This window comes from Zootermopsis nevadensis, unplaced genomic scaffold (assembly GCF_977971745.1).
Source record: "Zootermopsis nevadensis isolate Lab colony 2312 unplaced genomic scaffold, Znev_1.0 Znev_ptg000025l, whole genome shotgun sequence".
In the NCBI taxonomy this organism is placed as follows: Eukaryota; Metazoa; Arthropoda; class Insecta; order Blattodea; family Termopsidae; genus Zootermopsis; species Zootermopsis nevadensis.
The window spans coordinates 4,139,655-4,165,296 of NW_028259157.1; the positions used below are offsets into that span (position 1 = coordinate 4,139,655).

Sequence of the window (25,642 nt, forward strand, 5' to 3'; positions counted from 1 at the left end):
CTTTCTAAGTCTCCGTCACATTTCGACAGATAAGACCAAATCTTATCACGCCAATACATTACGTCTCGGCCAGTCACTGTTTGTCACGCTTGGGAACTCGTGGTCATTAAGTCACTTTCCGGCACGTTTGCGTTATGTTACTTAAAACTAGGTTAGATGATGTTGCGGCAGGTTAGGTTAGGTTAGAAAGCGGTAGTCTGGGATGAGTGGAAGAATTGAAAGAGGACCGAAGAGTTATGAAGAAGATAACATTTTTTAATACTCTCTGCAGTGTTAATTTTCTAGTGATGTGTAGTGTAGTGAAATCGACTTTCATGTGTTACATACCGTGTTGATATTTTATTTGGTGTGTACTGTACGCGGACTGCTGCCATCCCTTCTAGTAAACTTCTGGTAAATGACTCGCTCCGAGGTTCGAATTCACAAAGTTTAGCGGCCAAAAACGCTGGAACGCAGTATACCTGCATTGCTGCCTATTGTCGTCCTGTGCTATGGGTTCTGATGCCGATTAAATCGACACAGACGTCTCGAGTTAGAAGTTGAGTTCTTGCAGTGTATCATTAGCACATTGTTTCTTCAGTTGATCCAGCTAGGCTGAGTAGTGGAAACAGGATTAATACGTTCAGCCAAATTTCGCATGCCGTGGTGAACTGTTGTCATTGCTGTTTGAGTGCATATAGTGAGACTTCAAAATGGTAAATTCAGAGATTGACATACCAAGCGTCGTTTTAAAATAACGCGTACGTGCTACATATTGGTAAATTAACCGGAATGATTACAATTACGTCCGTATGTCAGTTTTAGTTTATAGTCGAATAACATTTCTTTGTTTTATATTGAGATGTTCTGGTGGAAGCTGTAGATGTGAACGTTTCGCTGTGTTATGTGCATAGGTTATGTAGCGTAGATAATTCAAACGAGTTGAAAAGGATATCAAAATAGCGGCATTGATGTATGTTTAGATACTGAGATGCACGAAAATTTTATTCTGGTCAAGATTCTGACCCGTTACTTTCAAAATTAAACTACGTAACATCAAGATATTTGGTATGATAATGAAACTTTTGACAGTCGTAAATGGAAGGGAATACGGACAAAAAATTACTGACATTTATTTACCATCATTTGATGGTAAAATTCAGTAACCTGTTACATATATGATCATCGTCATGGTTTTTACCATTTAACCAAAAGGTGGCTCTATAACCTGTTTATATATTGAGAATCCCCAGACACAGTTACACACGTTTTATAGCAATATATCAAAGAATTTAGTAGTGTCTGTGCTTGATATATACTGAACAACATACAAACATCATTAGAATAGAATAGAATTTATTTTCATTCCATGGATCCTTCATAGGCCCAAGCCAATGATGTAGAATATGTCATAGCACAAATACAATACTTGTTTCTAAGATAGATATAAATTACATCGTTATGACAGTAATTATAGTCAACTACAGTATTACCACAAAAATAATAACTCAATAAAGCATATCCACTATTGCGAACATGTATTTCTAATGGCTGAGAATTTTTGGTCGAGATAAATTTTTCTGTGGATGAGAAGGAGTGAGATAGGAGATATGCTTTAAGTGCAGGCTTAAATTTCTTTATATCATGGTTCAGATTTTGTATTTCTATACAAGTTTTACCATATTTTGGTATGAGTTATGAGGTGTATTGATATGAATTTAAAAAATGATGCTTGTAAAGTGTGAGATATTTTTTCAGTATGTCCTGAGAAAGAGGTCTGTGGACCCTTTAGTAAGGCAGTAGAATTAATCTTTATTGTCTTTGCATTGCATCTTATATGCAGTGCAGCTTTACATGTGTTCCATATTGCATACCATTCACCATGAAGTTCAAGCCTGTCAGTCTGTCTTGCAGTACAGGGTTTAAATTGCCTTCTCTTGAATGGAAAGGATTAATCTAGACATGGTAGTGTACTGGTAATCTCATTCCCTGTGGCAAAGTAGCCAGAGCATGAAACATAGTGTCAAGGTTAAGAATATGAGGGGATTTACCTCGTACACCTTCAACCTATGGCACTTTGACAAGTTTGCTTAATTTATAAAGTGGCAGAATAAAACTAATATTTTCTGAAGAATCACCCTTTTATCAGCTTCATATATTTAGCATATTCATGAAGTTAATATTTACTGTTGCAGCTGATACAGACATCTGATTTGGAAGCATGTTCATTTCAAAACTGGTATCCCGTCTTCAAGGATCATACTATAAATTCGATTATAATTTCAATCTGCAAAGATGTTGTCAGCTATTTGTTAGAAGACTCAACTCTTGTTCTTCCGGTAGAAGTCTGTAGTAGTACTTCAAACAAATATTCTGATCATGAAGGTGATTGTCTGGACTTTGACCATGATGAAGAAGCTCCCTCTGAAGTAAAGGTAAATAATAATTTATGTTCTTAACTCTTTAATTCGTTCTTTGTTCTCTGCTGGATACCAAAGACTGAATTTTTTCGCTTTCCTACATTTTTAGGAAGCAGTATCAAAGTAAATCTATAACCTGTCATCCAATTCACCCCATCATCAGACTATTCCATAATGGCTAGAATCTTATCCATTTTTGAGTATCAGTACTCCCATATTTCCTTCCTGCTGTTGTAACAGCAATAATTGTTGATAGCCAGGTTTGGTTTATTTGTTACTGGAAAATTCAGTTTTACCAAATGAAAAGATAATCTAACAGATATCCTTCAACAAAATTCACTTGTAAGTTCGTGTGCATCCTAGCCAAAGGAAAGTTAAAGAATATATTTATGCATGCATTCTTTATTTCATGTATACTTGTCCACTCTTCTTTATTAACCTCTTGTACTTTCCTTTTTCCATTTTAGCAACCTAGTTTTCCTGCATTCAGCAAAGCTCTGAAGGATGGTATCAACCAACTTGGAGGTGAAGTTTTCATGAAGCTGAATTGGAGTGCCCCAGTGGTATGACAGGAAATTTCACATTTAACCTCTTTTTCATACTGCAATGATGATATTTGCAGCCATGCTGGTGACATGGAATATCCTTTCTGCTATGTATTGTCACCACATTGGTTACATTGTTTTACAGCCATTAAATAATCTCACCGTATAAGTGAAATATACTAAGCAGTAAAGCCATCCCGCTACACGCGGAGTGGTGGTATAGCTTCTACTCTTTCTTGACCTTGGCACTAGATGGGGGTGAGTGGTCAGCATCATGCGCCGGCCACCCTTTATGCCCGGGAAAGGACCCTGGTACCCATTCGATAGGCTGGAAGGGCCCCAGAGCCAGTCTGGGTGCTGGATGCAGGGATCAAACCCCAGTCATCTGGCCCGTACCTAGTCACTATACTGACTGAGCTATCCTGGCTCTGTATTTAGATGTGCTGGGATGAAATATTAGTTGCATTACTTACTATCCTGAGATACTTCATAATTTTTCTCAGTCTGTCAAGGCAAATGATGGAATGTCTCGAAATTCTTACGTATTTATCTTCCAAGACCATTGTTAACAGTTCATTCCTATTATTTAATCCCTCTTACTGTTGTTATATTGTTGAGTAACATGTATTAAGATGGCTGTTAATTTATTATTATTGATTTATAGTTTATTTAACGACACTTTTTCAGAAGCTCAGACTATATAATGTTGAATGAGAGAATGTTGGTGAATAATGAATTGGAAAGAATGTGGAAAGAAGAGGTTGTGGCCTAATTTAAGGTAATATCCCAGAATTTTCCTTGAGGGACTGAGGAAAACTACAAAAAACTGGGTTGGTTTTTTGATCCGCGTCCTCCCAGATATGAAGCAGGAGTGTTAACCACTCTACCGTGATGTTTGGTAAGATGGCTGTTGTCTGATTTGTTGAACCATAAAGTCTGATAGATGTTTACCAATGTTACAAAGGTTTATTCTGTCGCTATTATCAGGCTGATGATTACTTATGTCCTTGATGATGGAAGCTGCAAGCACCTTTGAAATGCCTGTAAACTTCTACCAGTCTACATGGTGGAATATTCGAGAAGAAAGTCCTCTTCATAATCAGCGCCGTGAGAACCTCAAATCTCACTTAACCTGTATATTGATCATTTCATGATCATGATTCATATCTATGCATCTCTGTAACACATTACATTGCATTTTTTAACAGGATGCTGCATGGATAACACCTACAAAGTCCTTGAAATGCACGACAATTGAGGATATTTATCTTCTCTTAAAGAGCTCTGATTTACTTGTAAAGGATTTGATGTGTAGTATGGTAAGTATTCTGTTAAACATTTAATGCCAGTTGTACTTCAATCAGAGGTGTTCCGAGTTATGTATGTACTCAGAAATATATATTCTTTTTCTTTCACTTTCGCAGCAGCAGCAGCCTCCAAGAAGTGTGAACAGCTGCATTGTTCTCAGGAAATGGCAAAATATGGACCCAGGAAATGAATTCCGTTGTTTTGTATGCAAGCAGCAATTGATTGGTACGATGAATATGTACTTTTCAGTGATGTGTTACAGTACTGTAGCCAACCAGCTCTTTGAATGTGAATGTTCAACACTGCTAATAACCACTGTTGCCGTTGGACACATTCCAAATTAATTATGTGCCCTCATTTTGCCCTCCTAGCCTATTTCCTGAAGCAGTATCTTAATGTTATCCTTCCATCTTCTTTTTAGTTTTTAAAGTGGCTGTCCTTGTAGAGGTCTTTCCACCAAAATTCAGACCACTGTAGTCCCCTACATTTTACTGTTATGAATACACTAGATGATCTACATAAATGTGAGTCTTCTTATAATGTAATGTACACAATTTTCTGCTTTCTTCAGCCTAGTTGGTTTCAAATATTTCCTTAAGCATTTTGTTTCCAAACACTTACAATTTACGTTCTTCCCCCAAAGTAAAAGATTAGGTTTCATACCTGTAAAAACAATTTTTTACTGATGGCTTGTTCTTAGGGTTTATATTAGTTATGTACTATGTATTTGGAAATTGTTATTTACTTTTACATTAACTCTGTTGGTATAATTAGCTGTATATGTTTGCGTCTTCTTTTGTTAACAGCTATTTCTCAGCGTGACTACAAAGTATATTATGTTCACTTAGCTCAAAGTAAATACCAGATAATGGAAGAAATTGCCAAGTTTTTCAAGGAAAAGATAAGTGGAAATTTCCCTGTACCTAACTGTAAGTAATAATGTGTTGAATCCAATTCTGTGCTGCAAACTATATGTTGAGCTGTAATATATTAACATGTTGTATATGCAGTGAAATTATTAGCAGCATTTTAAATTTACTGTGTTCTGTTGTGTTACGGATGGCAGAATTAATTACAGCAGGTGGCAAAAAGTTGTATATGAGAATCCATAAGCTTATTCAGTTAATTTGGGATAAGGAAGACATACCACAACTGAAGGAATCCATAATTATTCCTATTCATAAGAAGGGGGACAATACTGAGTGTGGTAATTATCGAGGAATTTCTCTACTATCGACCTCACAAAATTCTATCACACATTCTTCTGGTGAGATTAACTCCATATGTGAATGAAATTATTGGGGATCATCAATGTGGGTTCAGACATGACAGATCAACAGCTGATCAGATCTTTTGCATCCGTCAGATACTAGGGAAAAAATGGGAGTACATCAGTTGTTTATACATTTCAAAAAAGCCTATGCCTCTATAAGAGAGAAGTGTTATACAATATTCTTATTGAATTTGATATACCAAAAAAGCTAGTGAGTCCAATAAAAGTATGCTTAAATGAAACCTGTATTAAAATTTGTGTAGGTAAATATTTATCTGACTCATTTTCCATCAAGAACGGTCTAAAACAAGGAGATGCTTTGTCTGCATTGCTCTTTAACTTTGCGCTAGAATACACCATCAGGAAAGTCCAAGATAGGCAGGAGGGTTTGCAATTGAATGGGATACATCAGCTATTGGCATATGCTGATGATGTTAATTTATTGGATAACGATATAAATACAATAAAGAAGTTTTAGTTCAAGCTTGTAGAAAGGTGGAGCTAGAAATAAATTCAGAAAAGAACTAAGTATGTCTTTGTATCCCATCAGCAGACAGGCTGGCAAAATCATATTAGGGTGACTAATAAATCCTTTGAAAGTGTGACAAAGTTCTGATATTTGGGAACAACAATAACAAATTAAAATCATATTCATGAGGAAGTTAGGAGAAGACAAAATTCTGGAAATGCTTGCTACTTCTCAGTTCAAAATATTTATTCTTCCTGTCTTATTTCTAAGAATCTGAAGATTAAAATATACACAACAATAATTTTGCCTGTTGTTTTGAATGGGTGCAAAATATGGTCTCTCACTCAGAGGGAGGAACACAGATTGCAGATGTTTTAGAATAGGGTGTTGAGGAGGATATTTTGGTTTAGGAGAGATGAGGATGAGGTATGGAGGAAACTGCATAATGATGAGCTCAAAAATTTATATGCCCCCCCTCCCCCCCAATATTGTGAGGGTGATTAAGTCAAGAAGAATGAGATGGGTGGAGCATGTAGTGTGCATGGATGGGGCAAGAGGTGTTGCACCGGGTATTGGTTGAGAAGCCTGAGGGGAAGAGAGTGCTGGGGAGACCTAGACATAGATAGGAGGATAATATAAGGCGGGATCTGTGGGAGATAAGAGTTGAAGGTGACTGGATTTTGTTGGCCCAGGACAGGGTCCGGTGGAGGGCTTTGGTTTATTCGGTGATGAACCTTCGGATTCCGTAATCCTTCTAGTTAGTTTGTTAGTTATGTTACGTATGGCATATTGTCAATACCTTACAAAGTTTCCTATTTGTACCATACATCGCAACAGTTTAGAAAGCATTGGTAAATAACAAGAAAGTTGCAGTAAGAATGTTTGCTGTTTGTTGGATATCCAGCTCCAATTTTCCCCAGAAAGGCTCTAGATACCAAGTCATGATAACAAGCATATCTTCTGGTGCAAAGAAATGCCACTACTAACATTTATGTTAAGTTATTTAGAGTTTAGTTTCCAAGTTTCAGTTCAGTTTGTTAAGTTAGAAATTGTCACTGCAACTGCATTAATGATTTGTGTTGATGTTAAACGAGTTTATTAGTCAATATCTCTGTATCTTGTAAATTGTAGTTTGAACTACTTTGTATTTAATATATATGCTTATTTAAATGAATGTGTTGTGACATGTCTCTACCTGTTTTTCAGACACTTTTGATGTTGTTAGACATTCTAGCAACAAAATACAGATAATAGATTTTGGTCTATTTAACCCAAAAAGGACAATGCCACTGCTCTTCACTTGGGGAGATCTGTGTGCAAAGGAAAGAAATCTGAATGCAGAGATTCCAACAATAGAATTTCGGATTCTTGGTGAAGATCCAGGAATCCTGCCAAATCCACATGCTCATTATGGTATTCCTCAGGACTTCATTAGTATGCGTGCGGATGGAAATGATTCGTCTGTAATGGACTGCGTTGTTGAGGTGAGTGAAATTCTGTCTGAATAAATCAGAATTGTTATTTTAAATATTGAAGGGTTCCAGGCATTTTAAAAGTAAGGTAAATGACCTCCACGCAAAAGATGTTGGGTTTTAGGATGGCTGGCTCAATTTGGACTTTTTGGAATTTTCCCTTCTCTGACCTCTCATAAAGCAAAATACATTTCTAAATATGATGAATACCACCATTGTTCAGAGTCTCATCAAGGTGTAGGTTCACCTTCCTAGCTGCGATTCTCCCAACTAGAACAGGGCTCCAGTAAATGCTCATTCATTCATCTTCATTGCGTTTGGAAAACAGTGGTGAGGATGGCTTGGCTGTCTTCTAGGATGGAGCATTGTATAGTCTGGTAGATACTGATTGATGTTTCAGAGGTAGTTACTGCCTCCATTATCTTGGCAATGAGTCAGCATTATGGATACTTTTGATCATTTGTTTGAGAGAAAGCCTAATAAAGAAAAATATTTTTCCTCTACTTGTTATTTTCCTTAGTAGTTCTTTGCCATGTTGCCCCACTTTCTCTATTCCTCTGTGTTCATCCATCCTGTATTCTATCTTAATTTCTGTTCATCCTCTCTTACAACTAATCATACACTTCCTCTGTTCCTTCTTTATTGCCTACTGTCCAATGCCCTTTTCTTAATTGTTTATTCAAATGATGTTTAACCTATTCTTCAGTACTGTCATATTACCATGTGCTGAAATTAAATGTTTTTGCTTACCATAAATGCATGTTTGATATTCAGGATATGACACATTTTGGCTTTTAAAGTTAATGCACATTAGTAATGTATACAAACAAATTTTTCCTTGTATGTTAATTATGCTATCACATGAATGGAAATTAGAAATGTAGCAGATTTCATAATCATAGAATTTACACATAAATTTGTAACAGTTAAGGCACTTTTTGAAGTATTATATTCATGTGTTATGAATTAATATTCCATAGTTATACTTGATGTTCATATTAAAATGCAACCCGACTTTATAATATATGACAGTTTTCATGGTGATTTAGGAGAAGGGGATTGCAGGAAACCAAGCCTCGTCTCTTCCAGCTTGTTTTTGCTAAGAATCATGCACCTATGATTGTATTTTCCAGTTCAACACATTGCTAGTCTCATGGAACATCCTGATTAGGCAATTGACTGTTACTTTGACACTGACGTGTTTAGAAACACTTCTTTAAAACTTGTAACCACAATGTAAATGATTTCCTAGCAGAATAATGCCCTGCAATGAAATTTCTTCGTTCAAAAATAAGACCCATCTTGCGTGTTTAGATATTTGATATATTATACACTAAGTAAAATAATTATGTGTATATCTCTTACAGGAAGTTGAGAATCAGGGATTGAGAGAAGCCACTGAAGATGACTCATAAAATGCTTCCTTATTAAGTGATTTTAAAAAAATAATATACTGAGACATGGGATGCATTGATTGTAATCTCCATAGATAAGCCCATATTATTTGTATTTCTCTGCATTTAATGTCTCTTCTAGCTCTGGGTTTTCAAAGTGTGACCCAAATCAAATGCTCTGTGCCTCATGGCAATGGATTGACATTTTCTGATGTATTTGCGAAAAATCTTTTTTTATTTGTAATGATGAATAAAACTGAAATTCTGAAATCTTGCTAGTTAGCAATAGTTTGTATAAAATTATGTACTATAGGTGGTGCTGCATTGGACACCCTTACTACCACTGGCATTGAGCAGGAGTATATAAATTGTGATTTTCATTTACATTTTGTCAGATACTTTGTGACAGCTGTAACCTGAAGTTGAAGTTCTACAAAAGATGATAATCTTTTTATTGTCATCCTCTGCATCATTGGGTTTTTAGCTCAGGTTAAATACTGTACAAATCACACAATAAAAACTCTGTATTTTACCTACAGTTTTAAGTCTGTTGCATTATGTGATGTAATATTCTCTTTCACATACACAAAATAGAATGTGACCCTGAAGACATCTTGGTTTCAAAAGTGGTCTTTTCATTGTAATATAAACATTAGGAGCCCCACTTCTAGAACATACCTATATTATTTTTGTAAGGATATTTATGAATATTCTTGTGTAATATTTTAAACATTTATTTTGCTTAACATTTCAGGAATCCATTCCTCTCTAGTATTGTGAATATATTTTGTTGAAATTTAAGACTAGAATTCATTGTTTTGGAATTTGTTTAAATGAAAGTGGTGTTTTATTACACTGTAAAATTCGTGTGTTTAGGTGCAACAAAAGTCTTGTGTTGTGACAGTGATAAAATGTAAGAATAGGTTACAGATTTTTGTTAAGGATGTAGATATGTTCAAAAGCAGAGAACATTTCATTACATTGATGCATTACTACTGAAGCCTGTAATACCATTTAATTGCTATAGTATTTCATTTGCTTTTATTTATTTTTTTACCTTATGTGATGGCTAATGTATCTAGTGTTACCATGCACAGGATATATTTAATAGTGAAGAGAGAAAAAATGTGAAGCCTACATACTGCCCAAGGACTGCAGATTGCCAATAGCAGTGATGAGGAATTGAAATAGAGGGACAAGGTTTCACACTCGAGTCAAGGATATGTCAATGGTTCTGTGGTGAAATTTGAAACTGCGAAAAGAGAAACCGGTCGTCAGTGGGTGTTCTGTTAATTGCGGATTCCAGCTATTCGTAGTATCCCAGCTGTATACGTTTTGCAACCCACTGCGGTTTACTGTATCCACCTGACTCCTGCACTAATGGTTAGTACAACCATCCGTATCGTCTGTCTGTGCCGTGATCATCATCACGGAATTAAGTTCCAGCAATCTAATGTCTCTCACGTAAATTTGAAAAGCTGGCGATTGCTTTATTGTAATAAATGTACTTATCGTGTACAGGTATAATTATTAAGCATGTTATTATTTATATGTTTAGTTTAGGAACAGGTAATTTATGTTTTATAAAGTGTTAACAGCTGCCACTATTCCATTATTTTCAGATTTATCATGAAGCTCTAATCCTGCCTTCCCCATTGTTTCCAGAAACTTCACCCATGAAGTTCGTTGACAAGGGATTGCTGTACATTTAAAATGTCTTTAAAGGGATAGATGCAGATACTTTTTCCATGGACTGAAAGATGCGAAAATTGTCACTTTAGCGCTAGCGTCGATTTATGTAACCTAATAGTCGGAGTTCTATTCACGATGAATTCAGTACAAAGCATGAAAGCGTAGTTGAATTTAATGTGAGTAAAGAAGGTTGTGTCATGGCGGTGTGTGTATGTTTTGGTAGTAAGTGCTTGGCAGCTTGAATTAAATACACGGTTTTCGAAAGCGAGATGGCTACGAGCACGAAAAGCTCGAAGCCATCAAAGACTGCAATAGAACAGTTCTGTACTGTAACAGGTAAGAATTATATTACGTGCTGCATTGACATGGATTGCATCAACTGCTATTGTTACTTTGCCGCATGAACGATTTGGATTTATGATTTTATAAACAAACGTGTGAACGAGTTAATGATGTTTGGAACGTGACTATTTAAATATTTGTTTTTATCCTTCCCAATTTCATTTATAGTAATGTTAGTTTTCGTTGTACATTTTCATAGGAGGTTACTGATTGAACGGTTTGAAGCCAGAAGCTCTTCTAAATATTTCTAAAACTTTGTTAATACCTCAGAGAAAAACCAACGTCTTCATTACCAATATTAATTGATTAATGCTATTCAGAGAAGTATTGCTGTTTATTCAATCATATGAAACCCACAAATACGCCGTGGACAGTATTCAATTATTGAATGTTCCTGTATTTGTTTATACTATATTTAGCTAAGAATATATAGTGTCAAATGAGAGGATGATAGTGAATGGTAAACTGGGATTGATGTAAGAGTGGTTGTGGCCTGATTTAAGGTACTTACCTGGAATTTGCCTGGAGTTGCTGAGGAAAACCATAAATCTCATATAGTTGGTACATACAGTCACCCCTCATTTGTAAAGTATTAATGTGTTACACTGTGCTATGATAAGGTTAACACATACTAGATAAGGATGGTGGCTCTGCGATGTTATGACCCCTTGCTGAATATTGAAGTGTGATGTTTAACAACTGACTTTCTTTTAGAGAGGTGTGGGGTGAAGAAAAGAAGTTTTTTTCCTTAGTTAGCTTATTAGTGCTTTATTAACTACATACATGAATACAATTAAGTGACAGGTTGATTAAGACAGAATGGAAGGGATGATTAAAGAAGTGGTTTATCAGAAAGCAATTGGAGGGACTAAGGAAAACCATGAAGGCTCATTGAGGGCACTACTACTCTGACTGAGGCCTACAGTCATAATCTAAAATTTTTGAGCTTTATAACCAAGACCTATGTACCCATTCGTCTATTGGCAATTGAAAGCCATATGTATTTATGAGAATTCACCATTTTCCTCCCAAGGTGTATGCACATTAGGGATTTTCTGAGTGCTTATAAACATATCATAATACTCAAAAGTAACAAAGTTAGTATTAAATTTGAAGTTTTCTGTTGTGGTATGGGCTTATATATTACATATAATACATTAATCACATTTTATGTACTACTATATAATAATTTTATTTAACTGTAAATATATTTGTATAGTTAAAATAAACAGAATTATTTATGAGCACCATGTGTCAGCATAATATCATAATTAGGCTGCCCTACAATATATCTTGTTAAAGTAGAAAATTTGTTATTGCTTGTACCTTATTTATTATGTCAAAACATGTTGCTTATAACTAATTTTGTAACTATGTAGTTGCTACCAGTTTAATTAATAAAACAATTTGTTTTGTGTAAGATGTGATTAATATATTATTTACAACTTCTTGATAGGTAGTTGTAATAAAAGGGCCCAGTTTTTTATATTTGTCCAACTATTTTCATAGGGGCGTCAAAGGAAGCTGCAGAACAGATGTTGGAAGTTTACAATGGTAATGTTGAAATGGCCGTCAACATGTTCTTGGAGGACCAAGATGGAGCATCTTCTTCTAGTCATGTTCGGGACCCAATTCCACCCCAGCAGGAGGTACTTGTTGACACAGCAGGATTTCAGGGAAACTCTAGCAGAACAAAAAGAGCAGTCCATTCTGTGTTTGACTCATTCCGAGATTTCCAAGTTGAAACACGTAAGTTTATAATATACGTAAACAGATGAAATATTTAAAGCTTTGTGTGTTTTTCTTTTTTAATCAAAGCATACAGTTATGAACCATGAATAATGGGAGTATAAATATTGTGCCTTAAAAGAAACAGGCATTTCAGAACATCATACTCAGTCAATAAGGACCAGTGATTAAAGGTAAGAAAATGTTTGGCTGTGTTTGAGCTAGAGAACTTAGTTTTGGTTCATGTGAAAGTGAATTAAATGTAGTGTCCAATGATGTTTCCTATGCATAAGTTTAACATACTTTGGCTTCAAGGTCACCAAAGTTGACCTTTGATCTTGAATTCTTGCTGTATTCCATTTAATCTTCCTTCACCTCATCATCATAATGTTTGGTGAAGAGTATAAATTATGGAGTCCATTATATAAGTGTTTCTAAAAATCACAGTGGTACACGAAAGGTGCATGGGTTATTTTAATATTTCGTGCCTCCTGACATATTTCCCTATCATTTATTCTTGTTACAGCTGCAAAGCAGTAGATTATTGTGTTCCCAAGCCTCAGAATATAAATTAATGGCTTGTGCTTTGTCATTGTTTATTTGTTGTAGAGAGCACATAGTTTTAGTATGCTTGTGAAATGCATTCAGTTGAAGAGAGTGTTTATTTGCAATACTTTTGCAGAGTGTGTAATGTGGAAAAAGTGTTGTTGAAAGTTTAGTAAAAAATATACTCCATCAACAGTGTCATGTAATTGAACAATATACAGAATAATAGAAAAATTTTGAATGAGAGGCTGGACAAAGGAAAATACAAAACACCATGTTCTAACTGAAGAGAAATTAGTGTGATGCAAGATCTCTTCACTGAAGACTGGGAAGTAAGAAACTGATATTGCATGTGGTTTCTAGAATTGGTATTCAGCAGGTTTTCTGTATCTGGAAGTTGTGTTTTCCTCTAGTGAGGCATAGTTTACCTTAAATGGGAATGTAAACAGCTAGAATAACAGATATTGGTATGCCAAAAATCTGTTTACAGTTTATGAAGTTCCTTTGTGTTACCTAAAAGTTGGAGTCTGGTATAGGACTCATGTTTTTCAAAGAAATATTCAATTCTGACACCATTCTTTTGTGAATTAACTGAAGAAGACAAAATGTATTGTTACTTTATGCAAGACAGTGCTATGGCCCACACAGCAAATTTCTTAATGACTGTACTGAAAGTGGTATTTGGCAAACAGTTTATAAGTCTTTGATTTTGTCTTCCTAGATCTCTGGATCTGAAGCCACATGATTTTTGTATATATGGGACACTAAAAGACAAAATTCACGTTGACAAGCCACATTTATTGCAAGAGCCGAAAGAAAGTATTTGAAGATAAATTGATGGTATTTCAGAACAAGAGCTCCATTTTGTTGAGAAATATTTTTAGAGGCAGGGAGTTAGCACTTTGAGTCTTGTACAAAATAAGGTAAGTTTACTTGAAGGGAAAAATGGATTCTAAATTCCTGGCACCTGCTGGCTTCCTGTGCTGTAATGCATATACGACAACTTAGATACTCCAGGATGCGATAAATTTACCATTCTATAGAATAAATGTACACTATTTTATCAGATCAATTATGCTTGAAGACTGTTCACTAGATGGGAAATAATTTGTTATCTAACCAGTGAGTAGTCAGTTTATTATGTGTAATTGCTGATGCTTGTTGGTAGGTGTCAAAGGATTGTGTTCTGTAAACTGCAGCAGTCCTCAAGAACCTCATGACTGGAAGATGTATTTTGAATAATTTTGTGTGTTCTTTCAAAGTTTTAGTGACAAATGATAGATTTGTATATTATGTGCTGAGTAATAGTGGAGAGTATTTAAGGAATTCTGTTATTTTTGTAGGTCGGCAAGAAGAAATGATGACAGGATCTAATGTGTCACCAATGAAGAGAAGTTTGGAAGACTTGTTCCGTCCTCCATTGGATCTCATGTTTCATGGAACATTCCAAAATGTGAGATACATTCCTTGGGTGAAAAGACCAATTTTTGAATTTAAAAATAGAATGGTTTTAGTTTAGTACATATTTTCAGATACTGTATATTTCAAAAAGTGAACCCTTAAAAATGAACTTACTGTATGAGGATGAAGTGAGCTAATTCAAGTTCGTACATAAATGTGGAAAAGTGCTACAGGATATGAGAGTCTGCAAGAACATAATGTTTCCTACTTTTATGTCATAGTTTACAAGGTAAATATGCAAAAATTACACTATGTTGCCACAATATTGCTGAAAACAATGTCCCTGAAGTCTATTTGCAGATATACTCATAGTCTGTCAATTTTGTCAATAATGGGAGGTAAGGTTCACGTATGTGAAGAAGGCTGAAAATGTGTACTGAAAAGGAATAAAAATATTTTTCAAATGATTTCTTTGTGAATTTCTGTCTACTATGCTCTTATTAAATTATTTGAGATATAATATTTTTCTAAATTTATTTTGCCTTCTCCATTTTGTCTGAATTATTGAGTCATATTTGCAGCAAATACTCTACAAATTAGTAATGTAGGAATGTGTAACTTTGTTTTTATTTTTATTAGCAATACACCATACAAAAATGTTTCAAATAGCTTAAGAATACTTTATTTTCTATCGTATATCTATTTTTGTATAATTTATAAGTTTCATGTAAAGTAGGTATATTGCACTGAGATGAACGAAAGTAAATGTTACTAATAACAGTGGTGTAAACCTACAATAACAGAGTTCATCAGATTATTTTAGGTAATTTCAGAGGTAAGTCATATGGATCGACATACAAATGTGACTCCATATTATGCTTTAGTTGTATGCATTTTATGCAGAGAATGCATTTGAAGATGCCAGTGATCATTCAATATTTTCAGGCTAGAGATGCTGGAGTAGCCCATCAGAAGTGGCTCATGGTCAATGTGCAGAATGTATTGGAGTTCTCATGTCAGATTCTAAATCGTGACATATGGTCAAACAAAGCCGTCAAAACTGTCATCAAAGAGCATTTTATTTTTTGGCAGGTAAGCTTCTTAAATTCATTGTCTTCAATTTCGTTTTCTTGCTTAATTAAGTATACTTTTTCAATGTTATGTCCTTGTTTCAAATTATATATTATATGAGACTTTTAGAAGAGGGGTGTGATTTTTCAGGTATATTTAGACAGTGCTGAGGGTCAACGGTATGCTGCTTTCTACAGTGTGTCAGATTGGCCATATGTAGCAATTATAGACCCACGCACAGGGGAAAGTCTAAGAGTGTGGAATAAAATAGATGGGTCTTCATTTTGTGATACTCTACTGGAATTTCTTTGTCGGCAACAGTCAATGAGAAACCCCCAAAAGAGAGCCAAACTCTCTGTCTCTCCATTGGCAGCTGAGGTTTGTTTTATTTATTGAGATTTTATATTTAGTTTTAGAAGGACTAGACACTTACTTAAATTGTACTTATTAACAGTCAACGTATGAACTAGTTATAATCATATTGTTTATAAATTACTAATAACATTATTGCTTATTACTTCTAGTGGAACATAACTGATATGACAAAAAGCTTGACTTCTTGGGGTTAGTCATTTAAGATTTAAACTAACAGTATTAAATTCAGTAAACTTCTGATTATTCATGTGCAGATTACCTGTGTACAATCCCCCCCGTAAATGCAGATGTGAAGCAATTTTTTACATATTTCCATGCTCTACTGCCATATTTGGAGGGGGGTTGGGTTGTTGTGGGAGGTCTACAGAATGTATGTTCGAACAATGCAGATTCTCACCTGGTTACACAAGTCTCAACTTATGCAAATTATTCCATGAAGCACACCTACTCTGCTCTGTCTGTGCCCTTGCCAGCCAGTGACTAGCCTGATGATATTGACCCCAAGGATATAATGACTACAAAGTGATGCATGTGAAGTGGCCTTCCACCGCATGACAGTCAGCCAGTGATGCTGCAAAACAAAAGTGAGATGAAGAGGGCAGGAGAAGATGAGAATAAAATTTGTACTGCTGTGAGGAGTGTAAACAGTTCAGAGCAACTGCTACAAAATATTTCTCAAAATAAATGCCATTTATGTTAAAAAAGAAGTAAAGTAATTTGCGTAGTTCTGTGAAAGCACCAAACAAAATATTTTAGATTATTAATTATTTTCAGTTATTCGTGTGTCTTCTCCACATAATTAACCTGTATAATTGGGAGTTTACTGCACATTTGATTGACAACTGTGTTTTGAAATATGGCTGAAAAGAGATATTTGATTGTAAAGAAATTCTTCAGATGATTACTCAAATTCAGTTTTAAAATCCTTTTCAGGATGCTCCAAATGGCTTAGTTCATACATCATCTAGGCATGTTAATGTACCTGAAATCTCACCTCCTTCGGGGACCACCACTGCAGAAACTGAAACTGACTCAACTCCACCAAGCCATGCTATTCCATTGGCTCTTGTAAATAAGCCATCTGTTTCTGGTTTGGTAAGAAATTCAGATAGTAAAAGTATTCTTTTCACATCATACACTGTTTGCCTAAAACATTTGTTATACTTTTTGCATGGGATTGAAAGGCAGAAAATTACTCCAATGTATGAGATTCGAGGTTGTAATTTCAGTGAAGGTGTTGATTGTAATCTTCAGTTGTGAAACCGTTTGGACTTGTGCACGGGTTGGGTACTTACCTTCAAGTCCACATGGCACCCCAAGAGACCACTATCAACACTCCAATGTAGTATAATTTCTTGATTGAGACTTTTTTCACATTTTAAAATTTCTGAAAATGGAGTGCATCTTACATTTGATGGTGGCTAAGAATTTATATCAAAAATTTATATGCTTTGACCAAAGCACAAGGAAAATCTTCATGTCCATAACACAACATTGTCATGGGACAGTAAACAAAAGATTGCTGTCTTCTGGGTTGCACCGTGTAGTCTGGTAGATTTCCACCGTTTCAGAGGTCATACTATCTCTGTCATCAGGGCGTCCTGATGACGGAGACAGTATGACCTCTGAAACAGTGGAAATCTACCAGACTACACCGCACAATAACCCAGAAGACAGTAATCTTCAGGCTCACCACTGTGAAAGCCTCAAATCCTATATAAACAAATGACAGCAACAAAAAAGATTGTGAAAGTTTTAATACAAAGAAGTTTTATGTTGAATATTGGCAATTTCTGTTGTGATATACAAATTGTTTTCCTGAAAATCTAATATTAAATCAAGGGTGTGCCTCACAGTCAATGTTGTCATAAAATTGAGTAAATATGGTGTGTTCTTTGTTACTTCTCATTGGCTTGTATGTTCATTTATTGCATATACAACTCTGTTGTTTCAAAGCTAAGATATTAGCTGTATCACTGCAAAATTTAAGTTATTTGTTTTTATTTTGATTTATTTAAGATCATTGTCATTAGCTCAGATTGTAGTGTCTAGCAATAGGATGAATATGAACAGTAAATTAGAAAGGATGTGGAAGAAAGTGGTGATGACCTAGTCTTTTCTCACTAGTCATTCCATAGTGGTGTGCATTTCAAACTTCTCTATTTTTCTAAATACTCTGTACAGTGTAACCATGACATCCCAGCTTTCTTTGTGCTGGTTTCTTGTAGTGCATTCTGTAGTATGGCACTTCTTTAAAAACCCTTATAGTATTTGAGTTCTGAAAATCAAGGTGGATTAATCTTTGTTTCTGTTTTGTAACTGTCTACCTGGCAGATTCTTGGTTTCCACTCTGCTTCTGTTGATGCTTTGTGTAAATGTCTGTTAACCCTGCTGTTAACATGGGAAATATGTTATTCACTTTCATTTTATTTTTTGCATGTTTAAATAAGTACTACACATTTCCTTCTTTTTATTTAATCATTTATCTGGCTGCACATTTGACATGCTGTTTTGCTAGAGTACAAGTTTAAAGATCAAAGTGCTATATCAGTGATACATTCTCATTTTGTAATATGCATAAATTATTGTATTTTTAAAACAATGTCTTGAAATTTTGATGCATAAGTATTTTAAATTCTCTAGTGTATTGGACATTTTGGGTTCTCACAGCGGTGAAGATGTTGATGTTGGTCATCTGCGTTGCAACACCATGTGGACTTTTATGTAGATACCAGCATTTTGAAGAAACATACTTTCTCCATTTCCAGGGCTGTAGCCCTGGTGTTACAACCCAGAAGACCAACATTGACAGTGGAAAAGATTCCAGTGCCGTAGCTGTCTAGAGGCTGGCTTCAAGTAAAGGGTTGTTTTACAGGCACACTAGTTTGTCACTCTTCCAGCTGGACCACACGTAAGCTGTTTCTCATTGTGCTGCATGGATGATAAAGTTTAATAAGGGAAATTACTAGAACTGTGTTTGTTGACTGGACTGTATGCTTCACAGTTCTTATTGTCTTCGCCGTTTTCATCCACACATTCTTCAGTCGATACATTTTTTATTTTCTCGGGTTATTTTATTTTGTGTACTTACCTACGTTATTGCTTTTTTTGCTGGCAGGCATCTTCACCCTCCACTAGTGCAACACTGCCATTAAAACACACTGCCAATTCTCAGAATATTTGTAAGACTGAGACTTTTACTTCTGTACCAGCTACCCACACGCCAGCAGAATATGATGTGCCTGCTTCAGATTCTGTAAGTCTGTTCTCTTCTTACAAATAGATGATTTCAACACATTCAGACCCATAGTAGACTTCCAATGCAATTTTCTGTGTTAAATGCCTGCAGTTGTATATTTACAGTGTGGTGTAGGATTTAGCTTTTAATCTTGTTGTTTTCCACAGTCAGTGGATGGCGCTCAGTGTTCAAATATTGAAATAGAATACTTAAGGCAACATATAAAATAAGTCTTATTGGGATATTTGTATTTCAAAAATGTTGCATGCACTCCCTGGCTTGGCTGTGGGAATAGTCTGATGAATTTTAATTTGGGCCTGAACATGTTCAGATAGTACAAATAAGTACAATATTGCAAAATAATGTTAACTTAGAGAGTTGGAAATAATTATACTTCTTGAAATATAATGTGTGTTATAGGTTTAATAGTTCATATTGTAGGATACCTAAAGGCTCTATGAAAGTTTCAGTAAACCCCCACTTTAAGCATTACATGTAACATATCAAGATGCCTATTAAAATTTATCGTTGTTATATGTTTGTACCATTGTGTGGTTAGCTGCTGTAGTGACAGTTAATGACCCATTTACATTCAGCTTGGAACTGTGACTTAGCCGTGTGTATATCATTTATCTTATGCTAAAATATGTAGGTAGTGAATGCAGAATATATAATTTATACCAGTGGTATTCAACCTTTTTTTGTTCGAGTACCCCCAGATATAATTTCTCTTCAACTTTGTACCCCCAAAGTTGTTTTGGTGTATAATTCAAGTTATACATAGTATATAATCTACATCTAAAATAAATTAAATAAATTACATCCAAAATAATGTATTAAATGTGGCCCTGATTATTCAGTGCTTATCATAAAATAATATTTTTTTAAATTTCACATACCCCTAAGATGTCTTTGCGTACCCCAGGTTGAATACCACTGATTTATACTATATGCAGACTGTCCAGTGAAATATCTTCCAGATTTGGCTAATTGTGAGCAAAAAATGTTACATTAGCATGGGATAAAATCTCAAATAGTAATGGTGAATGGAAAGGAGGAAACTCAGAGGAAAGTGTGAACTAAATTAAATTATTTTAACTGAAGAAATTAATCAGCTACATAGGAATTGTATTCTTCTCTTGTTTAACATTTAACTATTTCCATGGCACAAATTGACCCTGGGATCAACCATCCACGTAGATAGGTGGCAGCGAAAGTGTTAAAGAACTAAGTTGTATAAATGTGGTAGGTTTTGCGAAATTTTAGTGTTATTTAAATTTATTTGTATTTTAGAAATCCATGTTGGATGCAAATGAGGATGATCAAATTGCAGCAGCAATTAAAGCATCACTAGTAGAGAAAATTGTCAATGGAACTGATTCAGCTAGTAGTGATAAGTCCAATAAGTCCATTAAAAATCAAGTTGACTGTTCAAGTTTAGATGAAGATAAAACTACTGCTGATGAAAGTTGGAAGTCATACCTTGGGACTGGTGATGGTAAGTACTTAATTTAAATGAATGAGTGAAAATTTATTACATGATTTGTGTTTTGAAACCACAATAACCTGTCCTTAACAGACTAAATACCGGGTGCGGCAGAGGAAATGCATGTTTTTCAAATAACAATAACTCAGTTGATTTTCAACTTAAAAAATTTTAATTACATAAAAAGAAAGGTTTTACAATGCAGTTTTTGTTGAACATTTTTGAATCACTTCCGAAAAATAACGTCTGTCAGGTGACACCTTCCTTCTGTACACACTTGCAGCCTCTCCTCAAAATTCTGCATTGCTCTTCCCAACATTTCTTCCCCCACAGTAGTGATTTCCTGGCGAATGGAATCTTTCAGTTCCTGGATGTTGCGTGGTTTGTTTCTGTAGACCTTTGATTTGAGGTAACTCCACAAAAAATAGTCGGCCAAGGGATATCACTGAAAGAGGAGATGAACAGCAATTACGGATTCACTACTTTTGATATAATTTTCAACGACAAACACCCGATGCTCGCGGGTCCATGTTGCCATGGCTACTGAAACTGCATCATCTAAGCTGTCTACTAGCAAGGGGCAGAAATCCCCCACCCTCCTCCTCGCCTAGTACTAGCTATTCGAAAAACATGCGTTTCCTCTGCCGCACCCAGTATATAGAGAACCCTTGAGTTAATTAAATGATCATTTACTGGCACCATATATTGATAGAGAACATACATTATTTGAACATTTATGAGTTATGACACTTTACAAATTTAACAGCTTCCTTTTAAAAGCTTGTTGTGGGGAATATTAGTACTGGTAAGGTAGCTGACCCTTGAGTGTGCATCTTGAAACTTTGTTCTTGGGTTTGCAGCAGTGTCAGCAATATGTTTCAAAGATGAAAACTATATAGCAGTTAAACCATTTCATCTTAAAGATTAACATCTGGAACTAAAATAAAATTGACATAATTTTTTGCGCATAAAGGATCTTTGAAGATTGGATCTTAGTATAGTAGTCACTTTCTTCTCTAATATGACTGATATGAATCCTGGAGTTTCTAATTCATTTCTTCCAGGCAAATGCATTGGTTTTTGATTTGATAATGCGTGATCTGCCTACAGCATCATAAAATAAACAATATAATGTATTTGTATCTTAATTGCGCTGTGATAAATGTAATATTATACGACACAGAAAAGCGCCATAAAATATAACATAATGCAATTTATATTGTAAATGTTATAAATAATTTTAACATTATTTTAAAACAAGTTTTGTGTATAGACTGGAAAAATAAATATATGTATTAATATAATGTATATTACATTTGCTTCTTCAAAAATTGTAATACTGTTATCTGAAGTCCACAAATAACAGTGAGCATATGCAAAGTCTACTTATGCTAATTATCTTTTCAGAAGTGAAGATGAGCTTCCTTCTTCGTTATCCTGATGGGACAAGAGAACAACTAGTTATTCCAGAATCTGCTCAAATTAGGGTGAGAATAGCTTTGTGTGTGTGTGTGTGTGTGTGTGTATATATATATATATATAACATTTAGTAAAACAGAGCTGCTTGTGCTTAATGAGAAGACTTTGGAGATTTGTCAGGGTATAAAATCATCAGTGTAACATACACAGCATAAACATTCTTGTATTCAGAAATAATGTATTCCATTGACTTTACAAATTATTACACATCATGATACAGCATTAGCAAAGTAATAAAGGTAGATAATAATTGTCTATATAGCATAACTCTGTTACGTGGATTATCACTAAATAAACAAAATCATAAAATCCTACATTAAATTCCAGTAGAGAGAAGCAACTTGTGACTTTGTTATCTTCATATTTAAATATCTTCCAAACTATAAATAAACACCATTTATTAAATTTGTTTTTAAGTTTTAATTGAAATGATTTGATAGAGTTCAAAAATACTGAATATGTATTCATGTCTCATTACCAGAATTATGGTACAAGACAACTGTAAAAAATCCTTTGCAGTTATGGCAGAGTTCAAATACTTGACACAACAAAAACAGACCTATGTAAGGGATCCCTTTCCCTTCCATGGTCATTCACTCTGAAGATGACAATTGAAATGTTTGCCAAAATAGTAGAACACCTTCAGAATACAACACCACTGAACTCTGATGGGCATAGTTTTATGTTATAATTTTATCTATTGTTTCCTATGGCATGCAATTTTATCAGTCAGTCTAAAGGAATGAGTAGAAGAAGAAGAGTGTTGAGTACAATATTTTAACATAGGACAGATTGAGTAGCAGGTGAATGGAAAACATTAACTTATATAATGAAGAGTTCACCTATCCTTTGGGGGGGGGGATAAAATGTTGTTTTCCCTTTAACCCTTCAGTGATGGCAACTATTTAAATTATGTCATACCTGTGGACATTGGATATTTGAACCCTGTATTCCTGGTATTTACCATGTATAGAGTTTGGCATCATGTGACAAAACTGAGTTCTGTACCAGGTATGGAAGCCAGTACTGAAGGGTTAAATGTGGCTTGGAGCAGCAGACAGAATAGTTGAGTCAGGTAGCTGGTACTCAGTTTGTTAACAATGCTTTCTTAATTGCATATGTAATTTTGCATTAATGGTTTGATGACTGTGAGTGATAAATTGGGAAAGATATACTGGTCATGGCCTATTTTAAGGTACTGACTCCAACATTTGCCTAAAGGGACTGAGGAAATCAAAGAACCTCATGATGGCTGGCCTCCAGGCTGGGATTCGAACCTGCGACATTTCGTTTCATTCTTGCTTATCTTAGAAAATGAGATGGCTGTAGCTCCATAATGAAGCATTTCCAGGCAGAGGTTGGCTAAGATTTTTCAGCCGTGTCTGGCATCCTTATGCCACTCCATGCAAGAAGGTACATATTTCCAAAACATCCTGTATGTTATTGGAATTAGCATGGAACTTTAAATAATTTAGTGTTCTTGTTTTGTAATAAAATATCATGCGTTGTTGTTTCAGGCTCTCACATTATATGTTGCTTCCAAAGGCTTCTGCAAGAAAGATTATGAAATGGTTATAAACTTCCCACGGCGTGTTCTCTCTGATATGGATGGGACCATTGCAGTGAAAGATTTAGGACTGCACCGGCAGGAAACAGTATTTGTGCAGTTCCGATGATGCAGAATGTGTCGGAAACCTTTGACAAGGGTTATTAAATTTATCCTAGGGTGTTCAAATTTCTGTACTCAAACCTCATGTCTGATCCATCCTTCTTATGAAAGATAATAAGTTCAGAAAGCATACTAAAGCATAAAAAAAGATAAAGAGTTTTATTATTTAAAAAAGACACTATTAATATTATTGAAATTAAGGATTTTTTTTATAGTTCCTAATATTTAGGACTGTGACAGCTCAGGATTGCTGATTAGAGAACAATGAAGTATAACTAAAATGTTAACGTGTAATGTGACAACAGTGCCAGGTGTTCAGTAGGTAACATAGAGTGTGTTACACTCATTTTTTATTTCAACATAGACATTGAAAAGAGAAGGAACAGTATATGAAAATCCTCCCTCCTACCACATACTATATTTACTGTGGAGCACTTCAAACATTTGTCCCAGTGATATGCCACCTCTTCAGTTTTCACCGAGAAGAAATCAGGGCTTTGCATTTGAATATGTTGGAATACTCTGGTGTTTACATCATATCACACCAATAATGTTTTGCTCTGAAGTGCTTCTTTGGTGGTTCAAAGAGGTAGAATTTACTGTGCAAGGTTTGAGCTGCATAGTGGATGAGCAAAACACTGCCAATGAAACTGCTCCAGGAGTTGTGTTGTGAGTAATTGTCACAGAACAGGATCAATTCCTCTATGAGAAAAACAGATCCTTTTCTCCAGATGACTTCCTTTATGTGCCTTAGTAGCACTCTGCAATCAGTTGTCCTGTGGTTCAAGAAATTGGAATGAGGAGAATGTCCTTTGCATCCCAAAATATCTATAACAATTTCCTTAATGACCATGATGCAAGTGGCATTGAAGGTGTGTGTGGTAGAGAGTTCCATTTGCAACACCTGCTCTGCACTCATTTGCTTAGGTACTCATCTTGCTAACAATTTTGTGATATCCCAGCATATCATGAATGATATGATGTAGTGTACCAAGTGAAGATGTTTGTGCTCACAGGAACCTGACGCTGTCACATATCTGGCCTTCCACACAGGACACAACATTCACTTGTGTAATTTGTGCATCATTCTAACAAATTCCATAGCTACTGCTGCCATGTTTAAAGTTTCTTAGTTCCGTCATCAGTGATGAAACATGGGTTCATCACTTCACCCTGGTATGAAGGGCTGCATGACAGCAGTTTGGGATGTTCAGGACATTTTCCTTGGGTTCTGGAACTTGGGGCAGCTGTAAATATAGATCACTATTGCACAACACTGCATTATCAGGAAGCTATCCAAATGAAACTCCTTGGCATTTTCACAGCAGTGCTAACCCCCTATATACACCTCATGTCACAACACAGTTCCTGGAGCAGTTTTGCTCCCCCCCCCCCCCCCCCCCGCAGTTTTATTGCATGTTTGTGTTTATATATTTCATTAATTTGTTGTTTTGTTTGATACATAAAATGTTCCACCCAATTTTCCACAAAAGCAATACCACCCGTATCTTGGGGACTCTTTTGTCATATATTTTCTTTCAAATTCATTGTGATTTGTGTTCATCACACAGTTGTCATCTTTTGATGGCTTCCTCATCTTATATTTAATGAATTATTTGTTTCACTCCTTGTACTATGTAATAAGTTCCCATTTTTTTAACTTTGTATTTTATAATTTGTACTGTTTGAATTGTGTTTAAAACTATTTTACTTGTTTGTATGGAAGTTAAATACAGAGTTTTGTTTTGAAATGAA

At 35.2% G+C, this 25,642-nt stretch overlaps 2 protein-coding genes across 10 annotated transcripts; both read left to right on the forward strand.

Annotated features, from left to right (window-relative positions):
• Window positions 1-352: 352 nt before the first annotated feature.
• On the forward strand, window positions 353-9,392 carry LOC110840058 (translation initiation factor eIF2 assembly protein). Of its 2 annotated transcripts, none has more exons than XM_022084779.2 (8): window positions 353-695; window positions 2,175-2,414; window positions 2,867-2,962; window positions 4,153-4,263; window positions 4,369-4,477; window positions 5,059-5,181; window positions 7,201-7,478; window positions 8,834-9,392. In XM_022084779.2, exons 1-8 carry the CDS (start codon window positions 693-695, stop codon window positions 8,879-8,881), a joined length of 1,008 nt encoding a protein of 335 aa, XP_021940471.1. In that variant the 5' UTR covers window positions 353-692; the 3' UTR covers window positions 8,882-9,392. The 2 variants fall into 2 exon arrangements, with proteins under 2 accessions (XP_021940471.1, XP_087211909.1); XM_087355783.1 differs by lacking the exon at window positions 353-695 and adding an exon at window positions 757-789.
• A 135-nt stretch (window positions 9,393-9,527) lies between these two features.
• On the forward strand, window positions 9,528-25,642 carry LOC110840054 (UBX domain-containing protein 7). 8 transcript variants are annotated; one of them, XR_002546737.2, is made up of 12 exons: window positions 9,528-10,243; window positions 10,483-10,888; window positions 12,404-12,643; window positions 14,512-14,621; window positions 15,515-15,661; window positions 15,791-16,018; window positions 16,949-17,110; window positions 19,134-19,271; window positions 20,547-20,751; window positions 22,147-22,226; window positions 23,440-23,631; window positions 23,736-23,947. XR_002546737.2 is itself a non-coding variant. In XM_022084762.2 (11 exons), exons 2-11 carry the CDS (start codon window positions 10,822-10,824, stop codon window positions 23,892-23,894), a joined length of 1,536 nt encoding a protein of 511 aa, XP_021940454.1. In that variant the 5' UTR covers window positions 9,528-10,243; window positions 10,483-10,821; the 3' UTR covers window positions 23,895-25,642. The 8 variants fall into 8 exon arrangements, 7 of the variants coding, with proteins under 7 accessions (XP_021940454.1, XP_021940457.1, XP_021940455.1 ...); XM_022084762.2 differs by lacking the exon at window positions 23,440-23,631 and having other exon boundaries at window positions 23,736-25,642; XM_022084765.2 differs by lacking the exon at window positions 23,440-23,631 and having other exon boundaries at window positions 10,483-10,728; window positions 23,736-25,642.